This window comes from Eptesicus fuscus, chromosome 6 (assembly GCF_027574615.1).
Source record: "Eptesicus fuscus isolate TK198812 chromosome 6, DD_ASM_mEF_20220401, whole genome shotgun sequence".
In the NCBI taxonomy this organism is placed as follows: Eukaryota; Metazoa; Chordata; class Mammalia; order Chiroptera; family Vespertilionidae; genus Eptesicus; species Eptesicus fuscus.
Window position 1 is genome coordinate 35,467,429 of NC_072478.1, and position 15,780 is coordinate 35,483,208.

Here is a 15,780-nt window from a genome sequence, read left to right on the forward strand (position 1 = left end):
TCATATGCTTGCACACAAGACCTTTGGTTGATCTCTCCCCTTTACCCCCACCATTCCCTACCCTCCCTCTGAGGCCCGACAGTCTGATCCATGCCTCCTTGTTTCTGGGTCTGTTCTTGTTCATCAGTCTATGTTGTTCATTATTTCCCCTAGATGAGTGAGATCATGTGCTATTAGAAATACACTCATAAAAATCTAAAATGAGACAAGCAATAATGGTTATGGTGACAGGCATATGAATCAGTCTGTAGTGAGTTTCTTTCTGGGCCAACAGTTCTTTTGAGACCCAATTTCAATGTCCAACAGTTCTTTATGTGTACATGTCAGCACTGACATTGCAGTTCTGGATGGTGGACAAATGTTGGTAATGCAGGTCCGACTCTCTCTGGTTTGGTCCTGGACAAACTGGTGATGATTTTGTAGCAGAAATATGCCATAGGAACTTCTTTTGTTCATATTATTAGCCTGGTAAAATTGGTTTCATTTGACACCATTTTGCTTAACGTAGTCATTTCCAAGAATCTATCTATGTTAAGTGAAGATTTGTTATACTAAATTATTGATTTGATGCTGTATTTCATTTTAAATCTTTTCAGGAAGGCAATTTTGTTATTCAAAGAAAAATTGGTATTGACATCTCAGTGTGTTAAAATTACTTTTGATCTATGATTTGGGGCCAGGATGAAAGACGTGGGACTGTAGACATACAGATTGATACTGCTCCTGCCTCGGACAACAGGATTCAAGACAATTTCTTTTTCTAATATTTCCATCTGATTTGAATAAATGGAATTCTGCCACCAGAGATTTTACTTGACAGTTTTCACCACTTAACTGTATTTTGTATTTGTTTAATGTTTCCTTTTAGATTTAGGTAACATCTATTGGAGCTTGCATCTCTTTCATGTCTTTGTTTGATTTAAATACCACACTAGTTTCTACATTCTGATTTGTCCTATCCACAGAGTAAAATACACGGCCACATATGGCTTCCACACTTTTACCTTTGTACCCATATTCCTGACATACTGACAGATATTTACTTTCATTGTAAAACTCTTACAAGGATTCCAGTTGATCCAGGTCAGTTATGGTGTCCTTCTGTGAACAGGACAGTGACAGGAGAAAGGAATTATAGAGCAGGCTTGATAGTACCCATGAGAATGAAGGGTGCTGAGCAGACAATTCTGAAAAATTTCTAATACATAGGGATTAAAACTCATGGGATGCAATATTTACATTGCTGTGAGTTGATGAACAGAAAAGATTTAAATTATCAGCCCAAACAATGGAATATTTCATAGTAGTAGTCTTCCCAACTCCTTACCCAGCTGGTCCTTCTCCTTAAGGGCCACTCTTATACACTCATACCCCCGTCTTCTCCACAGCAATGTCTCACCATGCCTGCTCTCTTAGGGCAGCAAACAGAGCTACACATCTTTCTCCTTTCACCACATGTAGGTGAAAAAGACATGCAGCCAAGGCCGGAAGGGCAAGAGCCAAGCATTTCACATTCCAAGCTTGACACGGTGATTTAACCTGCATATTAGTAGCATGTTTTTCTATGCACGCTGTATTAAGCATTCTAAAAAGTAACTTGTCCAGACAAGGTTTAAATGCAAATCAGGAATGATCCCACAGATAAAAATTCTAGGCACCAGAGGAAGGTAAGGAGATATTTTTGGATAGAGAGACTCTGGTAGAAATCGAGTTGGGTGTCAGAACAGGGCTGCCACAGGCCCATATGTCAATACCTAGCAGAAAAGTAATTATTTGCTACTTTCTGTCAATGGGATTGTCCTTAAATATTTGAACATGATGATCTGAAAGTGAAGAAATTTGAAGATAGATTTATTCTTTCTTTTCCCTTCATTTACTTAAAAGAAAACCCCTTTTTCTTTTGAGATGAAATAGGAGCTATCATAAGGACACCAAATTAAAATTTCTAAGGGGTTTTCTTTTAAATAAATGATTGTTAGAAACTATAGCAGCCACAGAACCAAAAAGAGAGATGAGGATCAAGAAAATTGATTCCTAGCTATCCCTTTAAGTGCTAAATTGGTTCTTTCCTCAGAATTCTAGTTTCATAAACTAGATATTCATACCTGCCCTGTCTTCAGTTGTAAACCTTACACCAGACCATGTGGAACTCACACCTTTGGCTGGTACCATCTTGGTCATTTTCCTCATAAGTTAATTGTATGTGGTCTCTTAGAACTCCTCCACATGTCTTGGGGCTAAAAGTGCCATTGAATTATATAGTACTTAAAATCTCTCACATGGTTAGATATGTATATTCATTCTAAGAAATGAGTAAATATCTGGTTACTATAGACTAGAAAGGGACTTTCTTTGCCAAACTAAATACGAGTCACATACAATTTTCCTGTTTGGCAAACAAACCTCTGTGTCAATGTTTTACTACACTTTTTTCAAATATTGAAAGAATAGACTCCACATAGAGAAACTTTGTGAATAATAGTTGGTTATGTGCTCAGAATTTATTTCACTTTTACTAACTGCGCTTAGATTTTTCCTTTGCAAACACCCCTCACCCCCTGTGCAATAGCCAGGAATTTTGAATGGATTGACTCCATCCAGGTTCCAAGCTATATTATTTTTTTCCCTATTTAAAACAAAAGAATTGGTCCATTAGGGCTTTCACACAAGCCCAGATCTATCAGCATTTGGTTTCTTTCTGGCCACAGAGATTGGTCTAATCAGAATAAATCTTAAGACTTTCGTTAAATGGTTATAGAAAGTGACAATCTCTCTCCCCTTGGGTATGAATCATGTAACATGTTGCTCTTGTTGCCACTGGCAGCCATTTTATGACCATGATCAAGTCAACCTGGGGATGAAGCCAGACTACTAGAGGAAGGTACAGCCAAGAGAATCATAGAAAACTGGGAGATCATCTTAATCAAAACATGCAAGGACTTTTCAGATATGTGAGCCAATAAATCTGATTTATTACTTATGCTAATTTGAGTTGAGGTTTAGTTACTTGCAACCAAAAATAGCCCAACTAATATATGAAGCATCTACAAAGGTGGACTTACCCAGGAAATGAACACAAGGATACAGTGAAGGTTAAGTGGAGCACTGCTGTTTATTTCCATTCACGGTAGCATTTTGTGAACTCAAGAATTTCAGATGGAAAAAATGCAGTTAATTAGGACCAAACACTCTTCTTATATTGTATAATATGTAGTCGTCAATTCAAGTGCTTTTTAATGATGCCAACTTTGAAAGTCCAGTTGCTTCATCTAAAATTTTCTCTCTACTAATAAGCTGCTCTATTGCATAAAATGGCCAACATTAGTCATGCTTACAAGATAAGACTTTGAAAGATCTTACTATTCAAAATTATAATCTTAGATGGGCAAGGTAAGAGCACTCATTTATTATTAAACAACTCAGCAGGCATTAGTTTATCGGGCAAGCTCCAGCAGAGAAATAACCCTCAGGAAATCAAACACAAATTGTACTAGGTGGAGAAAGAAAGAGTTCTGGACCATGATAATCTACAGAAGAAAGTAGGTCTGAGTGGAGACCAGATCATAATGATGGTTAGGGGTGAGGAAAGAATAGAAAAGTGATAAACATTATTTAAAAATCAGCCTCACTTAGTTTAATTTACTCCAGAGCCAGTCTATGTAGAAATGTTAATAAATTATATCCTAATGTTTGGGCTACTTATTTATATGAGTATGAACCCTGACACCAACAATTGGCAAAGTAATAGGAACATTCCGTAGAACTAGAAGAGGGTTCAAGCCAGCAACCTGCTACAAACAAATGAAATAGGTGCCACATATTAAGCCTTACAATTTGCCTTCTTAGTCCCTTTCCATACCCACCTCACCTTCCCCAATCCTGCCAGTCAATGCTTTCTTGGTAGTCTGTCCTTACAAGATATTTTCATGATTTCTCTGCTATACTTTACATCCAAACTGAAAATGACCTAGCTTTGAGAAAAATTTCTACTTGTTTCACTGGGAGAAAGCAATGATTAACCACTAGGTTTGCATCCAGATAGAACTGAAGCTGGTTCTGTTCTTATTTAATAAACTTTGCATTTCTAAAAGAAATGGAGTTGTGGGTTTTTTCCCCTTCTATTCTGCTATCTATGTGCTACATCTTTAATTGCCTTTTCTCTAACACATCAAATAAAAGGTTATTTGATTTGAGAGGGGTTTCCAAATATTTATGGAGTTTCTTGAAAGAAAAATCTTTATAAAACCACTTTGGAAAATACTTTTTTCTTTAAAAAAAAAAAAAAAGACAACCTAAAAATATGCTTTGATTTCTTCTAACAGAGAGTGAGAGAGAGAGAAAGAGAGGGAGGGGGGTATTATTATATTATTAAGGAGTAAAACTACCACTTGACTGCTTGGTATTGAGTTAATATTTTATAAAAATTTATAATACTAAGAAAACTCTTTGGTGTGTAAAATTGTAATCTTTAGAAAAACTAATGCCATGTACTATTGTTTTGAAGAACAAAATCTTGCTCTGTCTATCTGGTTATGGTATGCTTTCAGGGGATAAAGAGTCATTTAAGCCTCATTTAGATCCCTCATGGTGCAGTGGGGTTCACAACAAGCCAGCCCAAGATGTACCTCAGTGGGATGTAGATTATTTTATGCTGAAGGCAACTGAAACCCTGTAGGCTCAAAAGAAACTCCTGGCCCCTCCCCCAATATCTAGAATTTGAAGGAGGAGCCTTGCCCATAACAAGAGATTATCAGAGATAATCTTTTGGGCCTACATGTATGGCAGGGCAAACTACTAATTACTGAACATGTGCTCTCCCTGCAATGACCTTCTGAAGCCAAGGTGCATTAGCTCACCCCTAGCTCAGAATGGTTTACTAGTATATACCTCATTTTCCCTTTCTGCCTCAGAACTCTCATGTATGTGGGGGTCTCTGACTCTCTCTTGCATGTGGTGCTCCCGTGAGCACAAAGTTAACTTTGATTTTTTTTGTGTGTGTGACTATGTCTCTTGATTTGATCATTTAGCCAGCCAAAGAACCAGAGGAGGCAAAGTGGAATTTTTCCCCTTCCCTCCAGTACCAGTTTACCAGTGGATGAATGCCAAAACTTCCCGTTTTTTGATATTCTAACCTTTCACTTTTATTTTGTTTTATCGGGAAATATTTAAAATTACAGTTTATTTTAGGTTTATGAATTTCACACCAGCTCATTTGCCAGCAGCTGTTCTTCTCTCTATATGGAGCTTTGGCAGAAGTAGACTAAGATGGGTAGAATATCAAAGCTTCTCAAACCACAGGATCTACAATGTCTTAATTTTCCTCATTACTCCCCATCCCACACACCCAGTCCCACCCTAGAAATTAGTAATACAATCCAGAAAGGAACCTGCAGTTACTAAATCAAATAGAGTGTAGCAGAGAATCCTAGGCTTAGAAGCAAGGTCAATTTAAATTTGTTTACAAATTTATAATCAAACATTTATAAGTATGATGCCAAAAACTTAAAATTCAGAAAGTCCACTTACATATCATTCTCACTATGGCCCTCATGATGAGTTGATAATTATACATGATTCTTACAGCCAAAGAATCTGAATCCAATTTCCAGAAAATATGTAAAGTACTTATAAAAAAAATTCTTGAAAAAAAATGGCATGAGGCAAATTCAGGAACTTATTTTTTAATTTCCTCTGAAAATCTCTACCTCAAAGATAGAATCTTTACATCTCTAAATGAAAGCTTGAGAATATGGCTATATTTTCTAAAAGTCTTTTTAAGTTAAATTTATTGGGATAATATTGGTTTATAACATTTTATAAGTTTCAGGTGTGCATCTTAATAATACATCATCTGTATATTCCATTATGTGCTTACCACCTGGAGTCTAGTTAAAATCTTAAAAAATTAAATTCTCAATATGATTTCTAACCTTAAGTGTACTGGCATATTTTCAAGAGGAAAAACAACCAAAACAAAACTACAGAAGCCACCAGATTCTATGTGAACCAAATACTGAATATATTTATATTTTTATAAAATCAATATTTTCAACAAAAGTATCTACCATAACTTATTATTCTTACTTTCCTAGGTAAGAATAATTATTATCCTAAGAATAATAACTCACCAGCATTTCTCTTATATTTTACATTTGCAATTTAAAACTTGCAGTTGAGTTACATATCCTATTTAATAAAAGTGTAGTATGCAAATTGTACCCTCTACCAGGAGTTCCTCCGGGAGTTTGACCAGGGGAGGAGCCAGCCAGAGGAAGGGAGGGAGACCCAGCCAGCCACCACCAGCCACTAGGGACCCTACTAGTGCACAAATTTTGGGCACTGGGCCTCTAGTATTATATATAATATTATTTTAGATTTATAAGTTGTCTACTAATGTTTCATTTTCCTACTTTGGACCCATGGACCTACCTCCTCTATTTCTTCTCTGCCTCTCCCACACATTTTCAAGGAAATGGGCCAAAACATTCATTCAATATTTGGAAAATTAAGCCCCACTGAAATATTTTAAGATTGTCCTAGCCAGTGTTGCTCAGTGGTTTAAGTGTCATCTATGCACCAAAGGGTCATAGGTTTGATTCCTGGTCAAGGACAGGTACCTGGGTTGCAGGTTCCATCCCTGACCCTGGTCAGGGCCAGTTCTCTCACATCGATGTTTCTCTCTCTCTCTTTCTCTCTTCCCTCTCTTCCACTCTAAAATAAATAAATAAATAAATAAATAAATAAATAAATAAAAAATAAAAGTAAACAATATCCTTGGGTGAGGATTAACAAAAAAACAAAACCACAAAAAATATTTTAGGACTATAGCAATGAATTTTATTTTTGATGATAATATCTTGAATTTAAATGTCTTTCTTTCAAAGCATTTGAGCATATTGCTTTTGTTTTTATTATTAATAGATTACCTAATGCTCCTGTGTCATATTTAAAGGCACCTGACTCACTGGCAGAGCTAAGACTATAACCTGAACCTCCCACTAATGTTTAATGTTTACTCCACTAGATTATATATTGGCCAATTCATAAGGTACCCACTTCAATGACAGAGTCCAAAGGCCTCAAAATAAAGAAGGAGGTCATACCAATTAAGGTTACTTTCCCTCTGAGAGTGATCTCTGTTCCTTTGTGGTAGAGCTCACTTTTATTTTTAAAATCAGCTCCTTGCTTTTTCTTCAATAATTACTACCTAAGGAAAGACCTATCTGAGGTGCTACCTTTGAGTCTAGCTATATACACATACTTTTGTTAAAATATAGTCAAGAGGTTTTAAAAATACTAAACTTTACACTGGAAAGGCACGTCTTAGTTGATTTTTTACAGAGAGGAAGGGAGAGGGAGAGAGAGTTAGAAACATCGATGAAAGAGAAACATCCATCAGCTGCCTCCTGCACACCCCCTACTGGGGAAGTGCCTGCAACCAAGGTACATGCCCTTGACCGGAATCGAACCTGGGACCCTTGAGTCCGAAGGCTGACGCTCTATCCACTGAGCCAAACCAGTTCAGGCTGTTTCTTTTTTCTTATAGCTTAAACTTTAAATATGGCCTTTTTGTTGTATTTTATAGCAAAGACTCTAGAGCACGAGCTGTTTGCAACTATATTGGATTTGAGATGACCTCAGGGGCTAGAGCTCCATATAATTCAGACTGTGGTAAATCAAATAAACATTTCAGCCTTTGTTTAAAAGAAGTCACTTTTATTACATGTCTTTTTTCTTTTTTTCTGGGCAGAGTGCCTTTACCTGCCCTGTTTTCTTCTGTTTTATCAGCCTTCTTTATTTACATAATAGTTTCCTTCAACTTTACAACTTACAATTGATTTGACATGAAGCTGGTTCTTTCTGGATCAGAAAAAAGAAAATATGTCATGTAGTATTATCCTTCTTTTAATCAAGCCATCTGGACATCTGGAAGCAGAGTCCAAACCTGTCAACTTCTTAGGATATAAAGCAAATGGGCGTTATTCTATGGAAGTAACTAAAACAGAGGTGCTCTTTTCTCATCTCTCCACCTCATGGAAAGAAGTTTAATTTATGGGGATTTCTGTGGAGAGCGGTCTGTGCCAGAGAGGAACTGCCTAGCAATCCCCACCCCCCCAAAAACAGAGTTTCATCAAAACACTCCCAGATCTTTGAAAGTTTGTTCAAACTTTATTTAATTTTTGACAGAGGCTTTAGATATATAGGAAGAGCAGGAGAAGCTTCCAAGCCAAAATGTTCTCAATGGATGGCAACCACGGAGGAAACAATGGTGTGTTGCTTCCTCAGCCACTCAGCCCAGTTTGTGTTGTAAGACTTCATCAACAAGGAGTGTTTACAGCATACTGTGACTGTGAGAGGAGCCAGGTGGCGTGTTAAGTACCATCATACCTAGCTAAGGTGTTTCACTTCCTAATTCATCCTCTCAAAATAACACGGTTACACCCTGGGTAATGCCTCTGAGCAATTAAGAGCGATAGATGACACTGTGAAGGTAATAGGATTTAACCTGGTTCCGTGTTTTCAGTCAACTGCTTTTACACAACCGAAAGAATGCATTTCTGGGTAACAAGAGACTTAAAGGGACATAATATGCATTAAGGGTTTGGACCACTAAATCCACAGCTCAATTATCAAAGTTTCAAAGGATCAGTAATAGGAGCTGAAACATAAGTGACTTTCCTTCTCTATTCTAACAAAGAATTATTCTCTACCGAATAATCACATACAACATCCAAAACACGGATTTTTTTTATATAAAGCTAATATCTCCACCTCACCAACATTTTCATAAACAATAAAACAGAAGAGTTTTACATTGCACAAAGCAATCTGTCTATAAAGCATTCATATCCACAACGTAAATGCATAGACAATGTCATTACACCCTATTCATCTGGACAATTCTAGGATTCTCAGAGTTGAATCAGAATTTTTATTCTAGTCACTTGTACAGAATCAAAATACACACCAAAACACTCCTTGAAGATACTATCTTACTTTTATTCATCTCTGTGGACTGATGCTCTCTTTTCCACTCCTGTACAGCTTCTTCTCCCTCCAACCCCAGCCCAACCATTTCTAGGATCTAAGGTGTGTTTGGGATTCTCTGAGGACCCATTCTACAAATTTGTCTGTTGTATATCACTTTTCACTTGTAAGGGGCCTCCAGGCTGCTGTTCATGCTATAAAAAAAAGACTCGGGTTTAGGAGAGTCTGTACACATGCTCAACTTTCTCTCACCGATGTTTACAAAACCCCCTCATTGCTATAGCTTTCCCTGATAGCTGGGCCCAGGCCCTGAATGACAGGTTAAGTCTTGTCGATCTCTGAGATTTTAGACTCCCCCAGGCTAGATTTCTAGAACTTGGAAGCAACTTTGAAAGAGCAATTTCAATCCTTTGCTCTAAGGAAGTACAGAGTTTCCCACCATAACTATTCCAAAGTGCATCTTTAAAGAACCAAAGCCAACTGATTTTCATCCAAGTCAAAGAAAATATCGCTGCTTTTCAAAAATCCATCACAGTTCCTTTACAGCTCAACTCTTTTCATTAGCAAAGAAAAGCTACTTAATTCTCTGGATTGTATCTGGAACCGGCAAAGACAGACTTTTAAATCACAGGTTGGCTGTTTTAATTTAAGTGAAGACTTCCCACATATGCTATAAAACAAGATTTATAATTCTCATTGAATCTTTGTACCTGAAAATAAACTTTATTTTAAGCCACACCTTTCTGTGAGGTTTGACAAAAGAAGGCAGCCAGATTTGGGAGGTTATGAATTCTGTGATGGAACTTGATTCATGGCTTCTAATAAAGACATTTTAATGTTCCTGCCAAGTTCAGCATCAAGGCTTGCCAGAACATAGAATCTTTAGTAAGCCTACCCCTTAATTTTGTGTGAGAGAACAGGCCCAACAGCAACCGGACTGGATATGAGCTCATGTCATATCCTAGTGAAGACCAGCTGTACTAGCAAGAAGCAACACATCAATAATACCTGGTAGTATTCAGAGCCATCAGCAAGAAGAGAGGGTTTCTGATCAATCGAGTACCTATCTACATAGGAAAACCCCTTGTTTGAATTACCTATTGAAATATGTTTGTTTTCCCCATTACACAGAGACAGCTTTTGATTATTCAACAATTGGAGTGAGAAGGAAAGGGGGGGCGGGGGTGTGGATACAGGACCAATCGAAGTGACAAGCAATTAAAAAATTCAACAGTGGTTGGCCTTCAATTTTGTTTTTGTACTTGTAATGGAATATGGGTATGCTTGACATTCTGGGAATTTGCATTTCAAAGTAATACATTTAGACCATAGAGACCTGACTCAGAAAAGCTGGAAAGTCATTTTAGCTCATCCTCTGCTCAATATCTGGTCATCTCCATTCCCAGGGATGGACATATCCACATCTCCAGTTACCACTGACTTTACTAAGTGGAGTGGCATGTTTCTCATTTCTTAACCAGAAAATGCAAGCATGGTTTTCCAAGGAATGGGGCTATGAAAACTTGAGCAACAGATATTTTATTGTTTCCTAAGAAAATTAATGAATTACAGTTAACTTGCTTCTTAGGAAATTATAACCTGTCATAGATTTCTGAGATATTTAGCCTAATGTACTTGATAATTGCATACATTTTGCAAAATGAGATTGTTTCTGGAACTTTTACTTACCTCATCTCATCCCCACCTCACTGCCCACACCTCCCTACACACACATCCCTGAGACTGACTGAGAAATGAGACAAACATCAGGTAGTGGAGCAGAACAGAAATCCAGGAAATACCAAAGGAGATTTGTCCTCTAGCAATGGGCCATCGAGAGATGACATAAGAACGTTCTTCAACTGAAGAGAAAACCCTCCCCAATGCTGGGTTAGAAATATTACAAAACAAAGAATATTTAAAAATTTATTGAACCTATACATTCTTCCATTTTCAAAAGGATAAAATAAGTATTTATATATTTGGCAGGTGGGATATACTAAGTGCTCACTTGTAGAGATACTGCCATTTCTGTGGCTTTTTAATTTTTTAAAATATATTTTTATTGATTTCAGAGAGGAAGGGAGAGGGAGAGATGGAAACATTAATGATGAGAGAGAATCAGTGATTGGCTGCCTCCTGCACACCCTCCACTGGGAATGGAGCCCACAACCCGGGCATGTGCCCTGACTGAGAATCAAACCATGACCTCCTGGTTCATAGAACTGTAACATTCTGGTTCCTTGTTCAGTGCTCAGCCACTGAGACATACCAGCCAGGCTCTGGCCTTTTTAAAAAGAAAGTTTTAGCACATGATTTTGATGTTTTACAGTCATTTCCCTATTGCCAAGTCCTTTGAATTACTCTTTGTAATTAAACAAATAGAGTGTACAGATGCCTTAAAGCTGGGAAAATTGCTCACCAGAAAATGTTTCATTTTAGTCAGAGTTGTCTCAGGAGGACAGATATCTCTAAACAATGCTAATTCAGGGACCTGGCTAACATACTGGGTATGGAAAGTACTGCTTTATTGCCAAGTTTGGGAGGTGTTTGCACAATATCTAGATCGAATCATATACATGGCTAATCAAAGAGACAAATATCAGTAATATAAGTTAAATTTGTAATGGTATCTAATGATAGGACATTTAAATTAAAAATTAGGAATTCATCCCTTTTCTAAAATGAAAGTGAAAAAATTAGCATTTCTTGTTTTATCAATCTATGCAGAAGCAAGTAATATAAAATATTGTTAAATTGGTAAACTATTAATTTTATGTTTGATGCTTTTGACTAAAATCTTCATTATCAGGACTTGTATGTGTTAATCAAGCACTCATGAGATTATCAGTAAAATGCAGCTTACCTCAACCTGGCACTTTTACTCAATGTAAAAACATTTTGTTCTGGGAAAGAAAAAAAAAACCACAACAGATAAAGAAACAACAGAAATGGTGAAATGCAATTGCATATTCATAAGCCAACATTAGATTAGAAATAAACAAAAAGAAATCCAAATGCTCTTTGACATAGTTGGCATAAATAATGCCTGAAGCATGAGTCATAAGTACACAGTCAAGATAGATGGGAGAGTTTGTAAAAAAAAAAAAGAGCAATATTTCTTTTATAATGCATCTAGAACTTACTGTGATAGACTTTAGAGAAATATGTTACAAATAAAAAGAAAATATGGGTATTATTTTTCCAAGGATTTGAGCTTACTCAAGGGGTGATGCACAAACTACAGAATATATATTACCTTTTTTTTAAAAAAAGATACCAATTTAGATTATTCTTTCTTAGATTCTTCAGCATCATTACTTTGGAATAGCTGCACTGAGGCTATAAATTTACACAGTAATAAAGCAATCAGAGCCACAGATAATTTTGAACAACTTGCTCAGGACTTTGTAATTTTTTATAAGGCTTTCAGCAGGTTCACAATCCTCATTCAGCTTTGTATGTACAAAAAAAGGTTGTGTACAAAGTCGGAGATCAGTAGCAGGAAAGGAATTCAAATGTTCCATTTCTGGCTTAAAGATGGAGGGGTAATGTGTCAAGAAATGTGAACAGGCTCTAAATGCACAGAGCAGACCTTGACTCTCAGCCAGCAAGGAATCAACGACCACAGTTCTATAACCACAACAAACTGAATTCTGCCAACAACAAAAATGAACTTGGAAGGTGGATTTTTGCCCCCCCAGAACCTCCAGATGACAATTCCGCCCAGTCCACACTTTGATTTCAGTCTTGTGATACCCTAAGAAAAGAATCTGGCCATACCATACTAGACTGTTGACTTATAGAACTGTGCTGGCCATGGTCTTTCTACTCTTGTTATCACCCAGGGGAGTCAACTGGTCATTTAAGCATCACATCAATTCACAAACCTGGGCAGCAGAGAGTTCTTGTCACGTCAACGTTGAGAAGAAGCAATGAAAGACTGGGGCCTGCCTCTGAGGCTATAACATTTTTTTTTTATCTACTTGAATAATGAAATACTGACACATTTGCATTAAGTTTGAAAACTGACTTGGTGCTTCAAGTATTAAATTGAAGTTGTTTCATGACTGGTGTGGCCCAGTAGTTGAGTGTCAACCTATGAACCAGGAGGTCACTGTTCCAGTCCCCATCAGGGCACATGCCCGGGTGGTAGGCTGGCTTCTCAGGAGAGGGTGTGCAGGAGGCAGCCGATCAATGATTCTCTCTCAGCATTGATGTTTCTCTCTCTCTCGGCCTCTTTCTTCCTCTCTGAGATGAATAAAAATATATTCATTTAAAATTTATGTTTTTAAATGAAGATATTTTTGAAATATATTTTTAAAAATATTGACGTTTATGAGGAAAATTTAAATGGAGAGTTGCATGCAGAACAGAGCTAAGAAGGAAAAAAAAGCACAGCAGGAATAAAAGAGAGGGAATAGGCTCCCAATGAGCATAACTGAAGAGACCTGAGGATGGACCGGGTATTTGTGGTCTTTAGAAATTAGAGGTGCTTCCTCCTTTCACAGTCAGCAGTGCTGTTATTGTGCTATTATTAGGAGCTTAATGTGTAAAATAGCCTGTGGCATATGCAAACTGCAATTCTTCACTCACTGACAACCGGACTCTGGGTTTAATTCAAATATTTTCAAAGCTAGAGAAATGAAATTTGAAATATTAGGTTAAACCATATGAAACTGCATATATAACCATTTATGGTCTATGAAAATGGCAGTTTCATATGGTTCAACTTAATAGATTGTTAGGAGAATATTAAAAACATGACATGGATATAGCCACATAATTACCTTGGTGAAGAGAAAAGAATAGTGACTGAACAACCAGTAGGTCTCTTCACTGGGGACATTAAAGGAAAAATTGGGCTTTGCCTTTAAGAGAAATTACTTTTAAAGTTCACTTTTGTAATAAAGAATATCTCTCTGAGAGTGGGGATGCTATTGACTGTAATTAGCTACCTCTCTTGAAGGTTTGAGGCATGATTTAATATTTTTGTGTGGAACAGAATATTTTAAAGTAAAGAACATTTATTTGTAGTAAAAAAAAAATAATAAGATTATATGATTGAGTCACACATTAAGTCACAAGAGACAAACCTGAACACTTACCCCACAGGTACGACATCTCAGAGAACCTCCTCTAAGCTCCTCTTATGTCCTTTTATACCTTGGTGCCATTTTTATTGTCCCAGCCTAGACTTCATGGTAAGTCATTTCATTGATGTCCAAAAATTCCCTTAGAGTCCTCTGTTACCCTTAAATTTTGTCATACCAGCAGCGAGAATTCCCTATCTTGGATTAATCCCAGGGTTTCCATCATTCTTATACCCACTACCAAGGATTGGACCCATTCAAATTATCTTTATCTTCACTATTTCCCCTGAGGATAGTTTAAATAATTTCCACAGTCCTCAAATTCCTAATCCTTCCTCTACATCCAAACCCAGGGACTGTATCATTAAAAAGATTTAAGCCATTAACAGTAAACTTTCATTTCTTTGTTTTCTAAAAGTTTACCTTATTTCCTCAGACCCACTCCTTCAATTTTGTCACAAAGAAATATTCTGCTTCCATTTTGAAAACTAACCCCTTTCCCTATCCTAAGATTCTTGTTTTCACCTGCCTCCTCTCTATCCTTATTTTGTAAGTTATTGCTTGAATCTTAAATGAATTCTTCCCTGATGACTTGATTGCAAGCAACCTCACTGTTTTCCTTTTATTCTCTTTAACTGGTATTCCTCAGTCTCCCGTATAAGCTTCACTTTTATAATTTTGACACATCAATGAGGGCTGGCTTTCTGAGGATATTTTGTTTGTATTGTTTTCGCTCCACATTCTCTACCTTGGTGACTTCATGTCTAAATACCTCTCTTTTTATTGTTTCACATAAATTGCTATGGCTTTTACATTGAACTTTGCTAAGAAAACAACTTTGCTGCAAGGAAGAATTGGAAAGACCTACAGTACCATCTCAGCCTGAGGTAACTTCAAAGACTACTATTTAGATTTTCTACTTCATCTTGTGTCCATTTTGGTAATTTGTATCATTCAAGGAATGTGTCCATTTAATTAAAATTATCAAATGTATTGACACCACAGTGTATTATTTTATTATTCTTTAAATGTTGAAAGGATCTAGAGTGATGGTGCCTCTGTTATTCCTCATGTCATCAATTTACGTCTTCTTTCTTTTTTACTGATATTCTTAATGAGGCCTTTCCACTCTAGCTATTTGGAACTTAATAGACTCTCAGTCTGATGTGAGTTCTGAAACCTGATAGATTCTCAGTCCTGTGTGAGTTCTTTGCCTGGCCTCATGGAGTTTCACTGTATCAATGCACAACTTAGGATTCAACAATAAAATCGAGAGAGTCGGTACACACAAATTTCTGTAGCTCTTTTTCTGCTTCCTCGCTGCTATTTTGCCACATAAATTGAAGCCCCTCATCCTACATTAAATCTGAATCTATCTCCTCAGTGGACTCTTTGAAACCACTTCCTCTGCTTGATTCCTCTTCATGTGAAGCAATACAGAAAGGGTCTACAGGCAGAAAACAAAGGTAATTGCTGAGTTCACCTTATTTGTACCTTTTCTCTCAAAGATTATTGTCCTGTGCTGCCTGTTTCCAATGTGTAAACTCAGTTGGTTAATATATTTTTCCAATGGAAGGGCAAGATCATGGTCAATTACTTGATGGAGGGCAGAATTAGAATTTCTTTGATGTGGGGTTTCTTTTGGATGTGCTTATTTTATCATCTATGTCCTCCTTGGTGCCATGTGCATCTCCCCTAT

The 15,780-nt window shown here is 36.9% G+C and overlaps 1 protein-coding gene across 1 annotated transcript in view; it reads left to right on the plus strand.

Moving 5' to 3' along the window:
- Positions 1-15,007, plus strand: part of HPGD (15-hydroxyprostaglandin dehydrogenase) — a 59,665-nt gene extending 44,658 nt beyond the window's left edge. The window contains exon 7 of the mRNA XM_054717638.1: positions 14,911-15,007. Coding sequence (XP_054573613.1) covers positions 14,911-14,992 — 82 coding nt within the window. The 3' untranslated portion in view covers positions 14,993-15,007. The remainder of the gene's footprint in view (positions 1-14,910) is intronic.
- Positions 15,008-15,780: the final 773 nt, after the last annotated feature.